At 41.4% G+C, this 19041-nt stretch overlaps 1 protein-coding gene across 1 annotated transcript; it reads right to left on the reverse strand.

Moving 5' to 3' along the window:
- Positions 1 to 17751: 17751 nt before the first annotated feature.
- LOC308300787 (gap junction gamma-1 protein-like) lies at positions 17752 to 18603 on the reverse strand (the record flags this gene model as incomplete). The annotated part of the gene is made up of 1 exon (XM_080744687.1): positions 17752 to 18603. The coding sequence occupies one exon, from the start codon at positions 18601 to 18603 to the stop codon at positions 17752 to 17754; it is 852 nt and encodes a 283-aa protein (XP_080600813.1).
- Between the last annotated feature and the right edge of the window lie 438 nt (positions 18604 to 19041).

Here is a 19041-nt window from a genome sequence, read left to right on the forward strand (position 1 = left end):
GTAAACCACGTTGGAAAGCCTCTCCCTTTGAGCAGGGGTGTGTTTGGTCCTCTATTAGTTCCACTCTGGAACCACCCTCCCTTTGGCCAGGGGTGTAGTTACACCCACCAGCAGGGTAGATGCTCTCCCTCCCTGTCTGTCTGTCTGTCTGTCTGTCTGTCTGTCTGTCTGTCTGTCTGTCTGTCTGTCTGTCTGTCTGCTAGTAATCTGTCAAGAACAGATTCCAAGGGACAAAACAGCAGAGGGTGATGTTTTTCCTTTTTTCTTTTCGATGACAGGTCCCCACTCCAGTCTGTGAGCTACTCTGCTCGTCTGTCTGTCTATTCCCACTGACTGTGTATATGTCAAACCAAAATATATTGTGTATTACAATGAGTAAGGCAATTGAGAGTATGGCTGCACAACAGCACCACCTTCTGGATAGGCCGCACGCCTGTAGGCTCCCCTATTCATCTGTATGCTTCCGATCCTGATGCTGTGATCCTGATGCTGTGTCTATCGCTGCCTCAGGGAACCAGCAGTGATGATGTGTCTATTGCTGTCTCAGGGATAAGTAAAAGTATCAATACAATACCTAAGTGTAAATTAAAAAATCACACCCAATGTGAAGTGAGCGGTGGTCGTGCTTGCATAACATCTTCAGACTAGGATTTAAGTCTAGGATGTACAGGCTATGCTACACACACACATTTTGCTATGGCAAAACGCTGAGGAAAAAGGCTACAGACATACGACATATGACATCACTAGACAAACATGATGCTACGCACACACATTTTACTATGGCAAAACGCTGAGGAGAAAGGCTACGGACACACGCACAGCTACGGACACACACACATTTTGCTATGGCAAAACTCTGAGGAAAAAGGCTGCAGACATACGACATAATGACATCACTAGACAAACATGATGCTACGCAGACACATTTTACTATGGCAAAACGCTCAGGAAAAAGGCTACGGACACACGCACAGCCACTTATAGGAGCGGTTTGCACCGCTCAAAAATCTATACCATACTGTTCTCTTTACATCATAATACTTTACTTTCTAGGTGTTATACATTATGTTAAAGTCAACACCATACACTATACTCTGAAGAACCATGTCGCTTGAGTGACCTTCCGTATCCTCGTGACCGTCATTCCGTATCCTCTGCGACCTTCGGTCGCAAACAATTAACTCATAGCGAGTATTGTATTAGAATACAGATTATGATACTATCAGGGATTCCCAAATATTTTCAGTTGGAGGAACACAATAATTTAGTCTCTCCCAGGGAGACAAACTTAAAGAAATACCAACTTTTAATTAACAATACAAGCAATTAACCAATGATATACAAGTTTGTATGCCAGATCTGTTATTTTTTGCTATTTTCTCTAAATTATTGAACATTTCTGAAATGTAAAAAAATAAAAACAAATAAAGAAAAACAGATGTTAACTAAAATCAGTCGTAGACCCATTTAAAGACTATCATGACCTTTTTAATACCTTTAAATGAATAAAAAGACAATTACTGCATCAAAAGTAATCAACAAACATAAAGCCTACTACAAAAACTGGTCGCGCTGACTTGATTGGCCAAATTGTCAGCATTATTATCACAAACTAACTAATGGAATAAAACTAACTAATGGAAAAAAGTTCTTACATGTAAAAGTAAAAGTATCAATATGGCAATGTAGAAATAGCCTACTCTGTTATACAAGTAAAAGTAGGCTACCTAATTCAAGATTTGCTTTAAAAAAATGTATTTAGTAAAACAGAAGTATTCGTATCAAAATGTACTTAAAGTAGCCAAGTAATCATTAAGCACAATGTCCAAGTTTGTTATGCATTATGCAGAATGTGACATGTTTTCAAATGTATAAAATATGGATTGCATCACTATGTATTGTATTTTATTTTTATATCCAGAAAGTAGTAACTAAAGATGTATTTCTTACATACAGCTGTTATTTTAGATTTTAGATTCCCGAATGTGCTGCTGTTCAAATGACCAGCTGTTTTGTCTCAGCCAAATCAGGCTGACCAGTTGAGCTTCCCGGTTGGGTCTGGTTATATGGAAACAAAAGCAGAACTTGGTTCTGGAACTTCACGGGTTCCTGAAAGTTCTTGGTTCTGGAAAGTTCTGGTTCTGGTTCTGGCTTGGCCCTGCAATGGAAATGCGCCTATTGGCTCACTGGCATAAGTGTGAGAGCGAGGATTTATATTGTAAAATCAAACATTAAAGTCACCCAATGTGCAGCAAATTACATCCTCCACATAATTCTACATTCATTAAAATTCTTAACTTTGACATGGGGAGGGAGTCGGGGAGATAGGTGGGTTATTGAGTCTAATGATCGTTATAACAATGTCTTGACAATCAAAATATGTCAGAATATTGATGGGTCATTAAAATGTACAGTATCTTGACATGGCACATTGACTATCTAGAAAATAAAAACATGGCACTCCATTTCAAAAAGGTTGCTGACCCCTGCTGTATGTAATGTTGATTCCAACAAACTTTCAATCATGTTTGGGGTAATTTCTCAGGCATTTGTGTCTCACCCCAGACAGACAATGTTTAAGTTGTTTGATTCAATATTAAGATATTTGAAATTCTTTTTATTTCACAAATCCATTGTACCTTCAAAACTAAATTTTAGTCATGTTAGATAATTTGAAAACACCTGTCATTGGTTGGTATGACTGATATTGTCCTTCTAATGCATGGGGTGGCCGTGGTGTTTTACTCTGGGTTCAATTAGAGAAATGATATTAATTCTGAAGCCTCAGACTTAGACTCAGACTTTTAGAGAAGGAGAAGTCCTTCTTCTTCTCCTTCGGCGGCGGCGGCGTCTCCTCCTCGGCGGGTTCCGGCAGGTTGGTCGTTCCCGGAGGTTCCTTCCCCGGAGTCGCGGACGCAGACTGGACGCAGCAGCAGGTAGGCGGAGTCAATCACGGTCAGCAGGAGACTAATAGCGCTAATGGTGTACATGATGAGCAGGTGGCGGGTCTTCTGCTCGGGGCGGTCCACGGAGCAGACCAGAGCTCGATCCGTGCATTCTGCGTCTGCCACCGCGCACTGGTAGATCTCGGGCACCTCCGTCCCGAACAGCTGGCACTGGAAATACAGGAGAACGCACTCGACGGTGGCCCGGACCAGCAGCTGCAGCAGGTACGCCACCACGAGGCCGTCGTGTTTGATGCGTTGGGCCAGGTGGACCGGCTGGTGCACGCGGCGCTGATTGAGGGAGGTCTTGCGATTGGCCCATTGCAGGTAGAAAGCGCTCGGGCTCGCTGCCACGACCATCTGAAAGAAACAGAAGGAGTAGTACGCGATGCATGTGAAGGCCTCGTCGCACCGCATTTCACAGTTGAACTGCGTGGTGTTGCATCGAAGGTGGTAGTAGTCGCTGTAGTATAGATCGCCGGAGGAGAAGGTAGTCGCCAGTCGGAGGGTTAAGACGACGATTAGCCAGACGATGCCGATGAAGGTGAAGTGGCAACTCATGGTGGCTGTGGCTTCACAGGCCTTTCTTTGTGGCTTCACAAAGAAAAGGGGAAAAAAAGGAGACAACTTTAAGAAATGCCAAACACAAGTACACATCACTTCCCTGGGAGACCTCCTTGACTTTTTAATTACAACTTATATCCACAAGATGGAGACATGGTACCAAACATGATTCCATGTCTTTATCTGCTAAACAGGGAGGTTTGAATAGCAGCCAAAGTAACTTGTAGTAGCAGACAGTGGTAGTGAGAACGCTGCAGCGGACTGTAGACAAACAATGAGCCTTTATAATTCCAAGGACCCTCAGTGAGATAAGCTAGGCCACAGACACCTATTTTGGCAGTTCCAACTGAAAAAAAAAAATCCCATGATTCATAGATCTGGATGACGTTTAGAATAGGAGGGGAGGAGGGGAGGAGAGGAAGAAGAGGAGGAGGAGAGAGGAGAGAAGGAAACGAGGAGATGAGGAGAGTAGAATGGGAGGGGTAGGAGAGGAGGAGGGGAGGAGGAGATGAGCTTGTAGATCTGCTATTTTCACAATACTGTATATCTGTGGTAACTGAATCAAACTGAATGTAATGCCTCAACTCCTACATTCCCAGTGCTTGTCAGGGTGGGGGGTCCCCAGTTCAATTATGCTTATTTTTCGGGGTCCCCAGTTCAATTATGCTTATTTCTGGGGGGGTCACGGCCTGAAAAGGTTGAGAACCAGAGGTTTGCCATGTCAATATTGGATAACATCCTTTCATTGACTGGTCTCCATTATACATATGGATGATATGTCATCATCTTTAATCATCTCTAATCTTGAATGCAAAGGAGCTTATCTCAAATTCCGTACATAAGACATTGACTTCTCCTTTCTTTCTTTCTTTCTTTCTTTCTTTTTTTCTTTCTTTCTTTCTTTCTTTCTTTCTTTCTTTCTTTCTTTCTTTCTTTCTTTCTTTCTTTCTGACCAGAGCAGAGAAGAAACTATAACTTCCATTACAAATATAATCCACTGAGAAACAACAACAACAGAATGCTTGAAGTCCCAACACCTCTACCTCACACTGATAAATCACGGAATCACTGAAAATGACACTTATAACGACCACAAATAGCATCCTACATAATGCATACAGTACTGTATACAGTAAGCCTATTAGCCCTAGGATGCACAGGCCTACACAGCCCACATTGCATTTATTCCACACACACAGCCCAGAACTGCTCTGTGATCAAACACTAATGAGTTGTCTACATGTAAAGCAACACACACATACAATCCATTAGAAAAGCTTAACATAACATCCAGATAACAAAGTCCTATTTTAAATGCAGAAAGACACAGACAACTTCTCTACTGAAACAAGCTAGGGCCGCACCCAAGCAGAGTTAGGCCTACACCTGCCATGCAGAGTTGGTACCAGACAGAATTTTAACAGCATACACAGTATTAGTCATAACCAATTTACATTGAAATGATTCAATAACAAAACTTACTTTAAATGTTGCCTGTCTTTCAGTCTGATGTCTGACGTAGGCCTATTCTCTTCAGGTAGAAGTCTGGTGAATTCTCTTCAGATAGGATAGACAAACTGTTGTTGAGTGTTGCTGGCGAATATGCTACGCGTCTCCGGTCCATCCATCTGGGTGAATATCCAACCTGAATCCAACTTCACCGCGGTACAGTAGACTGGTATTGGTAGGTACTAAGGCCTAGGATAACCTATTTGATTCTTGCAGATCTGCGCCATCTGCTGGTTTTCCTCAAAAATGTTCTAATCATCAATAATCTACCCAACACACATTTCAGAACCTTTTGTACCATCTGTATAAGTAGCCTATATATACTGACATGAGTATTGCATGATGACACATTACATTATGAAGGTAAATGTAGAATGACAGCTGTCAGTGAAGTGCTTTATTTAAAAACTTAAGTGAGTCTAAAGAAAGATACAAAATGCATTTTTCTTGTCTTGGTACATATTATACAATTAACTCATAATGAGTATTGTATTAGAATACAGATTATGATGCTATCAGGGTTTCACAAATATTTTCAGTTGGAGGAACACAATAATTTATTGTCTCTCAGGGAGCCAAACTTGAAGAAATAGCAACATTTAATTAACAATACAATATAACTAAGCAATTAACCAATAGTATCTACCTTTCACCCTTTTATATAGATTAGTCCAAAAAAATGTTAACTAGTGACCTTTAAAATCAGTGGACCCATTTAAAGACACCTTTTTAATACTTCAAAGAAAAGAATAAAGAAAAGAAAAAGACAATTACTGCCTCAAAAGTAATCAACAAACTATAAAACGGCAAGCATTAATTGGACAAATTGGCAGCAAACAGTGGTAGAAAAAGTACTAACATGATTTACTAAGTAAACATATCAATACGGCAATGTAGAAATAGCCTACTCTGTTATATGTACAAGTACGGAATTGTACAAGTACAAGTAAGCATAATTGCTTTATGCACTATATGCACAATGTCCAAGTTTGTTATGCATGATGCAGAATGTTACAGGTTTTCAAATGTATAAAATATCAAAAAACCTTTTGAAAATGGCTGATCTGCAAGCTCACAATGTGTTTAGTACAAGACAAATGTGGTAGTAAGCAGGGCCTTGCTGGGAGTTTCACCCTGCAGTGGAAGTAGTACTACCACCAGAGCCTGTTTTGCTTTGAGACACCATTATGTCTTTAGTTGTCTTTAGTTGCATACAGTTGTTACACTCCAGATCTGCATTAAACGTTAGAAAACATGGGGTGAATATTCTGTGTAGCTCAGTATACAACCATCTTTGAACAGCTTTGTCTCTGCATCAGAGAGGCGATAGTGACCTTAGTGTCCCTTAAATACTGTGTGGGAGACCAGGGTTTGTACTCTGTACTCTGTTGTATTATTCTTTTTAACGCAAAAATCCCAGGAAGAGATAGATTTCTATTGTTTTCCATATCATTAAAAATGGTGGGAGATCTATCGGTCAAAGGTCAAAAGTCAGAGTGTCAAAGTTGTTCGGCATGAGGAGACGCATATGTGTGTACAGGTTTCATGGCTGTACGTCAAGCAGAGCATGAGCTATACCTGTTCAAAGTTTGCACTTTCAATGGCTTCCTACAGTGCCACCCTTTGGCCGATTGCTGTAAAAAGTAATAGCACACGTTGCCACAGTAAGCTGAACACATTGATGTTTGAATATCGGTTTTCGGTGTAAGTATGTAGGAGTAGAAAGGTGCCAAAGTTTTGAAGAGAACTTGCACTGACTGACTAGACTGACTGCCTGCCTTATACAGTAGATAAATAATGAGGATAACATATGTGTGCTCGCTTTCAGCAAGCCCACAATAAAAGTTCAGTATAAAGTTTGTTCCAAAATAGCTGATCTACAAGTTCACAACGATTTGCAGTGCAACACGCAGTGAAGGATTGTCACACAAAGGATGATTTTAAATTGAATATGTAGACTATCCGCTGTGAAATAAGTAAATTGGTATTTACAATCTGATCCATGCTCAGCCCTGCACAAATCAAATATACTGGATTGGTTTAAAATGGGGAATCAACAAATGACATCGATGTCTACATGACAAGACAGAGACACAGGAGAAAGTACAGTGATACAGTCAGCTGGGCTGAGGCATTAAGGCCACTGTGGCCTTAGGTCATGCCATTGTCTTGAGGGGCACAAAATCCTGACATGATGGTGAGCTGGATGTCAATATCTCCATATACAAAGTAATATTCTCTGTTATGTTGTGACTGGACACAATATTCACAACATTCATGTCTGTCAATTTATGAGAGTAATCATTGCTATGGAATAGAGCAGGGGTCTTCAACAGGGGGTCTGGGACCTCTATGGGGTCTTCAGAGTTACTACAGGGGGTTGGCGCACCAAATCTTTGTTTGATAGGATAGCATCCCTATTCTGTTTAGCCCAAAAATATCTGCTCTACAAGCTCAGCTTGTTCAGTAAGTGTTGAATAGCTCTATAGTGTGACAGTAATCGTTTCTATAGAGTGTTTGTTCAGTAACAGTGTTAAATAGCTCTATATTGTGAATAGTACTCATTGCTATAGGGTGTTTGTTCAGTAACAGTGTTAAATAGCTCTATATTGTGAATAGTACTCATTGCTATAGGGTGTTTGTTCAGTAACAGTGTTAAATAGCTCTATATTGCAATGTAATCATTGCTATACATTTATATTGGTGTCTGTTTGTATTCCCAGGTTCACATTGGCCAAGCTTCTCCGGAAACGTAATGAAATTAACTCATAAATAGCACCGCTGGGTGTGATCTTTTTTCTCACTTTGCAATATTGCAATTTTGTAATTGTGGGGGTAATTCGGGTGTATTTTTTTTCCTCAGTTGTTTTATTTTATTTCATTTTTCAACATTTAAAATATGTTTTATGCTCTCTGAGCACCTATATGCTCAGGAGGGGTGGCTGTAGCTCAGGAGGTAGAGCACGTTGGCCAATGATTCATGGGTCAGTGGTTCAAATCCTGGCTCCTCCTTTCAACATGTCGAAGTGTCCTTGGGCACCCCTAGTTGCTCCCGGTCAGCAGGTTGGTGCCTTGCATGCTTTCCTCCACCATCGGTGTATGAATGGGTGAATGTAAAGCACAACGTAAAGTGCCTTGGATAAGGGTGCTATTTAAATGCACCATTTAGTACAAGTTCCCTTATTTGGGGGGGGGGGGGGGACTCAGCTGATCCGATGCCTCTCCAGTGGATTGGAGGTCAGGCAAGCTTTGTGGCCTGAAAATCTTCATGTTCTTGATTGGCAGAGACTGGATGGAGGCTGGTGGTAGAAAGTTGAGAGAAGGTTGATGGACAGCAGGAGATGAAGAGAAACACTGTCCACTATGTTTATTTTCTGTAATTTCGTTGACGTCAGACGGATCGGTTACAGTGGTGACGATGAATCATTCAGGGCAGGTGTTGGTGTTGTTGCTCCTCCCTCGTCGTCCTTCTGCAGAGCAGGAGAACCATCTCGAGGACATTCAAGATCACAGAGAGACAGTTCAGAACCAGCATGAAGTTGATGACGACGTTTTTTGCTTTGGGATAGGGAATGAAGCACGCTGTTGATCGGGTGCAGCCATACTCAGCCACCTTCTCTGCATTGCATATGTACTCGGATGGCATATGGAGCCCATACAGCTTGTAATGTATGCAAGCGAAGGCCGTCTCCACGATCATGTTGACAAGAAGGACCAGACAATGCAGACAGGTCCAAATCCTGGTTCTTCCAGGGGGTGCAGGTGTGGCCCAACGTAGGTACCACACAGGGGGCACCAGGGTTAATATTGTTTGCTCCATCATCAAGAATAAGAAGGGTGAGTAGGGGTAGAAGTAGCTGTGACAAAATGATGTGCAAACAGGCTTAGTCGTGTTGCATTTGAAAGACGACAGGGAGTCGGCCCACAACATCTTAGCTGGACCAAACAGCACCACCATGCGGATCAGGTAGGTCCAGACCCTCGCCAGGGAGACGGGAGTCTGGACGTACTGCAGCAACCTGGACAGCAAGCTCCAGTCTATCCTAGAGAAAGCACAAGAACCAGGAGACATGAACCAGTATGAAGTGATGAAAGTACAACAACTGGGACCCAGAACCTGCTGCAGAGATGTACGTCAGCACTTAAGTAAAAAAGTCAGCAGTGGTGGAAAACTTTTTTACTTAAGTAAAAGTATCAATTCTGCAATGTAGAAATACGCTGTAACAAGTAAAAGTCTGAAATTCAAAATGTAAAAGTACAAAAGTGTTGACATCAAAACGTAATACTCTTTATGCAGAATGTCCCATTCCCAGTTTTCAAATGTATAAACATAATGTAAAAATAGCAGATCTACGTGCTGAGCTTGCCTAGATCGACCATGTTTTTGTTAAGGCACTGCGGCCGTAATTCTTTTCACTAAAGATATTCTTTCCGCTTTACTCCAAAGATCTAAGCTGTGCGATGTATACATTTTGAGTCAAGACCATTGAAATCAACGCGTGTCCCTCTGCACTCTAACATAGGCCCCACGCCGAGGGGTGTTTTTTTGTCACAATACATTTGCACTTGAAATTTTTCCTCAGCTTTTTACCCATCCTATAACAACTAGGATGTAGTGAGCAGCCATATGTGGCGCTCGGGGAGCAATTAGGGGTTCAGAGTCTTGCTCACACATTGCTGACCTGGACGGGAATCGTACCTGCAACAACCAGGAGCTCTGGCTCCCCAGGCAGGCTCAATAACCACTCAGCTACAGCTGCCCCAAGCAATTAGATGTACCTGGTGATTCCATAGATCCACAAGATCTCTGCCAAAGCCAACAGCACCAGGATGCGGAGGACAGTTATCCCGATGCTCCCGATGGGGGTGTCGTCCCGTAACCCGGACAGGAAGCCCCAGTCAAGCATGATCCTAGAGAAAGAGACATGAACCAAGAGACATGAACCAGTATGAAGTGATGAAAGTACAACCAGAACCTGCTGCAGTGATGTATGTCAGCAGTGGTGGAAAACCTTTTTACTTAAGTAAAAGTATCAATTCTGCAATGTAGAAATACGCTGGGGACAATAAAGATTATTATTACTAGTAAGACACCTCAGGGCCACATTTCCTCATCATATAGGAAACTAGTATGCCAACGTAACTTGTAGTGGTAGACAGTAGTGGTGAGAACGCTGCCGAGGACTGTAGCCAAACAATGGGTCTTTATATTTCCAAGGACCTCAGTGAGATAAGCTAGGTTGATGACAGTTAACTGAAAAAAATCCATGATTCATAGCTCTGGGTGAAGTTTAGAAAAGGAGGGGGAGAGAGGAGAGGAGAGGAGAGGGAGGGGAGGAGGAGGAGAGAGGAGAGGAGGAGAGAGGAGGAGGAGGGGAGGAGGGGAGAGGAGGAGGAGGGGAGGAGGGGAGAGGAGAGAGGAGAGGAGGAGAGAGGAAAGGAGGAGAGGAGAGGAGAGGAGAGGAGAGGAGAGGAGAGGAGAGGAGAGGAGAGGAGAGGAGAGGAGAGGAGAGGAGAGGAGAGGAGAGAGGAGAGGAGGAGAGAGGAAAGGAGGAGAGGAGAGGAGAGGAGAGGAGAGGAGAGGAGTAATCAAGACACTATTATAATTTCAACTTTTTGAAAATAGACGATCTAGCTTGTAGATCTGCTATTTTCACAATATGTATCTGTGGGAACTGAAGTCAAACTGAATGTAATGCCTCAACTTCTTTTTGGTATTTCTTACTTTCTGACCTGAGCAGAGAGGAAACTATAACTTCCATTACAAATATAATCCACTGAACAACAACAACAACAACAACAACAACAACAACAACAACAACAACAATAACAACAACAGAATGCTTGTGAATGTCCAACACCTCTACCTCACACTGATAAATCACTGAATCACTGAAAATTACACTTTGAACCACCACAAATAGCAGCCTACAGAATGCATAGATATACAGTATAGCCCTATTTAGCACAGGCCTACAACAGCCCACATTGCATTTATTCCACACACATTGATCAGTGATCAAACACCAATGAGTTTTCTACAATTAAAGAAACACACAAGGCTTAACATAACATCCAGATAACAAAGTCTTATTTTAAATGCAGAAAGACAGAGACAACTTCTCTACTGAAACAGGGGCAGTGCCCATGCAGAAATTCACCTGCAGCCATGCAGAGTTGATACCAGACTTAACAGCATTAACACCATACCATATTACAGTCATAACCAATTTACATTGAAATCATTCAACAGAAACTTACTTTAAATGTTGCCCGTCTGATAATAGTCTGATGATGTTGTCTCCTCTTCAGATAGACAGATTGCTGGCGTGTCTACGTACTTGTCTCAAGACAGTTGGAGAGAGAGTGATCGAGGGAGAGAGAGAGAACACTGCCCACCTTGACATGTGACTTCAAAAAGAGGGCAGACACAGATGACCACACTTTAACACCTCCCATATCTGCTGGCTAGAGACGCAACAATAACATTGCCAAAGTAAAAGTGGAACAATTCAATCAATTGGTGGTGTACTCAAGTACTTTACTTAAGTAGGAGTTTGAGGTATTTGTACTTTACCTTGAGTAATTTCCTACAGGCCTATACGTTTTCTTCCACTACATCTCAGAGAAAAATATTGTACTTTTACTCCACTACAACTATTTGAAAACTTGACTTACTAGTTACTTTGTAGACTTTGATTATTATTACAAATCATACATTTACCACCTCAGCCCTATTGAAAATAGCTGATCTACAAGCTCACAATGTGTCACAATGCATTTTGAGTAGATCTGCTATTTTCAAAATATTCATTTGAAAACTTAAAATGGTCTGGACTTGACATTCTGCGTTTACTTTTGGTACTTTATGTATAGGCCTATTTGCTCTGCTAATACTTATGTAGGCTACATTTACCAAATCATGCCTTCATTGTTAAAGTAGAACTTCAACCCATTTTCAACCATATCTTCAATTGAGAATGGAGACAATGAAGTAAGAGAGGCAGACAACACCATCCTGTTCCTGGCTTTCGGTTTTGGAGGGTTGAGTTGCAAAAGGCTTTGTTTCATCCATGCCTTTATCCAGTGTTGGGAATGTTCACTTTCTGAAATCTACATGAACTACTCGTTCAAAATTCAGTTCACACATTTTAAAATGAACTATTTCAGTTCATAGTTCATAATTCAAAATGTTGAAGTTCATGGTTCCAAAAATGAACTAGTTTATTTTATTTTTCAAAGTATAGACACAGCCCATAGCCCACTTTATGCTGTTCTGCTTGTAGCTAAAGTAAAGCTTGAATCATGGCCTGATCATTCACCAACACAAGCAGAATGCTGGCATTTACATCTAATCTCCCTTGAACAGACCTCGATGGTAAGTGAAGTCTGAGCGGCCCGAGCTAGTGTGGCTAGTGGCTAGTGCTGCTGCTAATCTGCATCTATCTTAAGGCTTTGATTGATTGATTGATTGATTGATTGATTGATTGAAGAGTTTATTATCAGTTTGCAATATAAAAAAGCACAGTTTCATGACAGCACAAATCACTGATACAAGGTCAACTAAAAGGAGATCCTAGAAAGCCTTACGGAGGAAGGAACCACTTTATGTATCTCATATAACATGAGATACCAGACCCGCCTTCAGGCAGACGCAGAGAACATTCTTAACTAAAATCTCTGCTTCTGGGGGTCCCCACATATTTTGAGATGGGGTCCGCGGCCAAATTCATAACATGTTGGGGGTCCTTGACATGGAAACATAAGCTGCCAAACAGCCATAAAAGGCATGCACATCCTGAGCCATGTAGGCTGGGTGCTGGACTAAAATTAATCAACAATAAAATAAAGAAAAAGTCTGCAGACCAAATTTGCTGTTCCCAATACTTGTTTTTTACTTAGGTGACGTTTCGAGCCTGGTGGCTCTTCTTCAGACCTCAGGTCTGAAGAAAAAACTCGAAAATGTGAACATGTATTAAGTGTTATGGTCAAGGGGGCACTGCAGCCAAAAAAGTTGCTGTACAGTACTTTTTCCCAAATAGTGGGTAACATTTTCATGGGGAAGGAGTAAATGTCCTAAATAAACACAATTTCATTCAGCCCTGACACATTATTCAGCCCAACCCAGTAACTTTGTAGGTTGGGATTAGGAGTGACTGTACAGCCCAACATGCACCCGGACAGTAATCTAGCCGATCGATCGAACGAACGGACGGACGGACGGGCGGACGGACGGACGGACGGACGGACGGACGAGGCAACGGACAAACGAAGGAACGAACGAACCTAGTTATAAGCTTTATCATAGAGAAAGGTTTTTAATCTACTCTTAAAAACACCAAGTGTGTCTGCCGTGCGGACAGAGACGGGGAGGAGGTTCCACAACTGAGGCGCCTGATGCTCTGGCTCCTGTTCTGGCCTTGGGTATTTTTTTGGGAACGGTAAGCATGAATAGAAATAGAGTGTAAGCACCAGGTGGGCGGTACACTGTGACAAATAATAGTGGCTGTGATGATTTCCAGCTTGGATTTGAAAGATTAAGAACTAGGCTTTCAAATGACTTGTAAGTAGGTTTGGCTCCTGGACTAATAGCCAAACTGGAGCTGAAGATGGCTGCAACTCCACCTCCTGTCCGTCCTGTGTCACGAGGAATATGTGTATTAGTGTGACTTGGCGGGGTGGCTGTATTGAGACTGACATAGTCGAGCTCACTTAGCCATGTCTCTGTAAGACAGCAAATATCAAGGTGATTGTCCGATATGATTTCATTTACTGTTACACCTTTTTTGCTTAAAGATCTAATGTTCAGGAGCCCACACTTAATATGTATATTTACTGGCATTACTGCATTTGTTTTGATCTGTACTAGGTTTGTATGCACAGATCCTTGTCCAGCTGGTATAATACACCTAGCTGGTCGAATTTGATTCTTGAAGATTCTTGCAGATCTGCGCCATCTGCTGGCTGCCTTCAAAAATGTTCTAATCGCCAATAATCTACCCAACACACATTTCAGAACCTTTTGTAGGCCTACCATCTGTATACAGGTATAAGTAGCATATACTGACATGAGTATTGCATGATGACACATTACATTATGAAGATAAATGGAGAATGACAGCTGTCAGTGAAGTGCTTTATTTAAAAACTTAAGTGAGTCTAAAGAAAGATACAACATTTTCTTGTCTTGGTACAATTAACTCATAGCGAATATTGTATTAGAATACAGATTATGATGCTATCAGGGATTCCCAAATATTTTCAGTTGGAGGAACACAACAATTTAGTGTCTCTCAGGGAGCCAAACTTAAAGAAATAGCAACATTTAATTAACAATACAATATAACTAAGCAATTAACCAATAATATCTACCTTTCACCCTTTTATATAGATTAGTCAAACAAAAACAAAGTTAACTAGTGACCCTTAAAATCAGTGGACCCATTTAAAGACACCTTTTTAATACTTCAAAGAAAAGAATAAAGAAAAGAAAAAGACAATTACTGCCTCAAAGGTAATCAACAAACTATAAAACGGCAAGCATTAATTGGACAAATTGTCAGCAAACAGTGGTAGAAAAAGTACTGACATGATTTACTATATGTACAAGTATGGAATTCAAAATGTACTTAATGCACTATGCACAATGTCCAAGTTTGTTATGCATTATGCAGAATGTTACAAGTTTTAAAATGTGTAAAATATCCAAAAACCTTTTGAAAATGGCTGATCTGCAAGCTCACAATGTGTTTAGTACAAGACAAAGGTGGTAGTAAGCAGGGCCTTGCTGGGAGTTTCACCCTGCAGTGGAAGTAGTACTACCAGAGCCTGAGCCTGTTTTGCTTTGAGACACCATTATGTCTTTAGTTGTCTTTAGTTGCATACAGTTGAACTTGTTACACTCCAGATCTGCATTAAACGTTAGAAAACATGGGGTGAATATTCTGTGTAGCTTTGTCTCTGCATGTCTATCAGAGAGGCGATAGTGACCTTAGTGTCCCTTAAATACCGTGTGGCAGACCAGGGTTTGACTCCCAGAACATTCAGAAATGTTAAAAAAAGGTAGATCTTTATGAGAATTATTTCAAACACTGAGATGATATCAGGCACTAAGCTGTCCATGTCAACACGTCGTTATGCTCTATGAGTCTCAATAACAGTCATAAGTGACTGCTGTTTAATGTAGCAGTAGAGGGAATTCATGGAACACGGTTTTGCCAAACATCCCAGATCAATCTAAATATTAACCCGCCATGCTGTAGTACTATAACCTTGCATTGTTTGTGAATAAAAACGTATAACCACGTACAGTATGGTTACAGTGTAATGCTACCATGTGCTATAGATTTAATCACAGGGCTATGTACTTCATGTATTATAATTAAAAGTGCATTCCGGGAATTGTAAATCAATGAATTGAGTGAATTGAGCACCAACTTCAGTGTTTACTGATTGACATTTATCACAATATACAATAGCCCAGGGAGTCTCAGACCGGGTTCCGGTGTTTTTAATATACTATCAATATCAGCTATATCCACTATAAACCCAATATATACATTGGCTATTTAAAACTAGTCAACATACGAGCACACACACACACACAGACGCACGCACGCACGCACGCGCGCGCACACACACACACACACACACACACACACACACACACACACACACACACACACACACACACACACACACACACACACACACACACACACACACACACACACACACACACACACATTTCTGAAATGTCTTTGCGGAACATTTCCCTCCTTTTTTTATAGCAAGAAAAATATATGTTAAAAAAATAAAATAAAAAAAGGATGTTAACCTGTGACCCATAAAATCAGTCATCCCAAAATGTGGTTACGATCCCTATATGGCAACCACAGCAATAGAGCAGTCAAGGCAATGTTGGTCTTCTCTAATCAAATAGAAAAAAATAGATTTTGGATTTACAACAATTTCAAACATTTACAAATTTTAACGTCTACGAAGGCCTTTGTGTTTCGCCCCAGACAGACAGTTTTTAAGTTGCTTGGTTCGGTATTTAAATATTTGACACCCATTGTACCTTCAAATTCCATTTTAAACATGTTAGAAAACACCTGTCCTTGATTCTGGTTACATGAGTTGGCCTTATTGTTTTATTCTAGGGTCAATTAAATAGATTATATTAAGTCTGAAGACTTAGGGCTCTATTTTCCTCCATGCCTTATCCATTATCCCTAAACTCTTTCGCCATTTTTCACTATTTTGGCAATCCTATTTAAATATTTCAAATAGCTGATCTACAAGCTCACAACAAGTCGATGTAGATCTGCTATTTGAAGTATTTTAAACATTTTTAAAAATACTTTAGTAAAGAAATGGCATGGGTAAGGCACAGACAAAACACATATAAACCACATCGACGCAACTAGTCACAACTCCTTGCAACAAAACACTTCTAAGGACACTCCAGTCCACACCAATGCATTTCCTGCCATTGGGGATAATGGTTGGAGTAGTTGCATACCACTTTGGTTGCATGGCGAATCCTTGGTGTGGTTAAACTCTGTTTCTGCCATGTCCAGAGTCCGATGCTCAAAAAAGTAACGCATTACACAGTACACACTACACATCATTTTTGAAAAAGGTAATGCCTTACATTACTTGATTACTCCCTGGAGATAGAAATTAGTTAGACTACTCGTTACATTACTTTTGCGTTACTCTATGAAATCACCTGAGATGCATTGTCAACATATTATATTAGATATTATAATATCTAATAAAGCTAATATAATACAGTTATGTTGTTCAATGAAGTGAGTCCCAGGGCTCACTGGTGGTCATTAGAATTATGAATAATAATAATAATAATAATAACAACAACAATATATACAAATTATAATAATTACATTATTTCTGAGGCCCTTTATTTATGGACATACAAAGTTTCCACCTGACATTATATAGCCTAGAGCTAGGTAAGCACACACATCTCGCTCTTCTCTCTTTCTCTCTCTCTCTCTTGAATCATAGGCAGCTTAAGCTTTGAATTTACAGTAATTTATTTCTGTTGCTTGCTTGATATTATAACTCCTTATTTGGGGTTTTGTCCAATGTATTAATCTATTTGCGGCTGTTGATCAAACGTCGGGTGCCTACTGTTTGATTGGTACACAAGTCACCATGACATGCTGCCGCTGACAATCAATGAGACCTCTTCTCTGGTTAGTTATTTTAGTGAAATGGCAGTTCCAACGTTCTAAAAGACAAGTGAAGATGATACATTTTGATGATGATTGTAACGCAAGTAACGAGTTAACCACTGACCATTAACTGTAATGTGATTAATCAATTTGGAGGAGTATTGTCGTTACACTCAGGGCTGTATTAACCATTGGGCCGGTGGGGCCGTTGCTAGGGGCCCTTGGCTCTCAGGGGCCCTTGGGGGGAACTGGGCCGCGTGGTCATTGACAATTTACTCAAATTAAATGCATACGTTAATTAAATATCAAATGTGTGGGCCCCTCCTCTGTTGTCTACAGGTGCTTTCCTGGCCCACGGATGATCATCATGGCTTAAAATCCGAGCTGGGTAGTGCACGTCGGGAGGGAGGTGGGTTTATGTTGGAAGGTGGGGGCAAAAATAATTGGCCAGGGGCCCTCGTGGGGGTTAATCCGTCCCTGGTTACACTACTCGTTACCGACCAAAGTAGTGTAATTACAGTAACGCGTTACACCCAAGTCTTAGCGTGGCCCCCCTCCATTGCCTCGTCGGATTCTGACACGTCGTTCTCGTCGGATTCAGGCACATCAGGTTCGGACACGTCGGGTTCTGGCACATGGTCCTCGTCGGGTTCTGGCAGGTCGTTCCCGGAGGTTCCTTTCCAGCAGTCGTAGCAGCAGCCGATGGCCAGGTAAACCATCTCAATGATGTTCAGAAGTAGACAGATGAGGCCGGTGGAGAACATGAAGCGAAGGAAAATGGTCTTCTCAAAGTAGCGTGAAATGAAGCATAACGCATTATCAGTGTCTCCAGCGCGTGTGCATTGGCAACGGTACTCTTTCGGCACCGTCAAGCCGAACAACATGCATTGACCAAACAGGAACGTGGTCTCCGCGATGGCCCGAATCACCAGCTGCAACATGTAAGCCGTCATCAGGCCGTCACGCTTGATACTGCTTCGTTCCTTATGCTGCATCATCCACTTGGATTCCTCCTCTCTCTCTGGCTCCTCTCTCTCTGGCTCGTCCTCGGCTACCGGCTGGTAATTGCGGCACTGCTTGCGGGAGGTCTTGTACGTGGCGTACAGGACGTAGAAGGCGCTTGGCGAGATGATGCATGCCATTTGTACCAGCCAAAAGCGAAGGTGGGAGATCGGTAGGAAGTTAGAGTAGCACAGCAGGTCGCAACCAGGCACCTTAATGTTGCATGTAAATTCACCCCCCGCTCCACCGGTGTAGATTTCGCCGCCAGCAGCAATCACAATTCGGAAGATGATGTTGAAAGTGTTCCAGACTTGGCTGAAGATGGTGGAGTGGCTGGAGAGCTTGTTCAGCAGATCTGTTAGATAGCTCCAACCCATTGTGGCGGTGGCCTCTCAGATCTGTTGGGATTAAAAAGACACAACTTTAAGAAACTAGTGCTTGAAGATGCCAAACATATAAAATGACATATCGTCTTGTCCGATGAAAACCTTGTATGTCCAAAACCGTTCATTTTGCATTCATAATTTTAAAAATGATTTAAAGGAGTAGTTCACCCCCAAAATGACTTTTTTTCTATTGATTACTCATGCCATGGAGAGTAGAGTTCAATAATATTTTTTGGTTTTTGTCACATTCCTAAGACAAAAATTTGATTTGAGTAAATTTACCCCCATTGATTCCGGATGGTGACCCGTTTCGAAACGGGTCCCCATCCGGAACGAATGGGGGTACATTTTTTGTTATCAAATTTTTGTCTTAGGAATGTGACAAAAAACTAAAAATATTATTGAACTCTAGTCTCCATGGCGTGACTA

The sequence above is a fragment of the Nannobrachium achirus genome (genome assembly GCF_963921795.1).
Source record: "Nannobrachium achirus genome assembly, chromosome: 16".
Classification (NCBI taxonomy): domain Eukaryota; kingdom Metazoa; phylum Chordata; class Actinopteri; order Myctophiformes; family Myctophidae; genus Nannobrachium; species Nannobrachium achirus.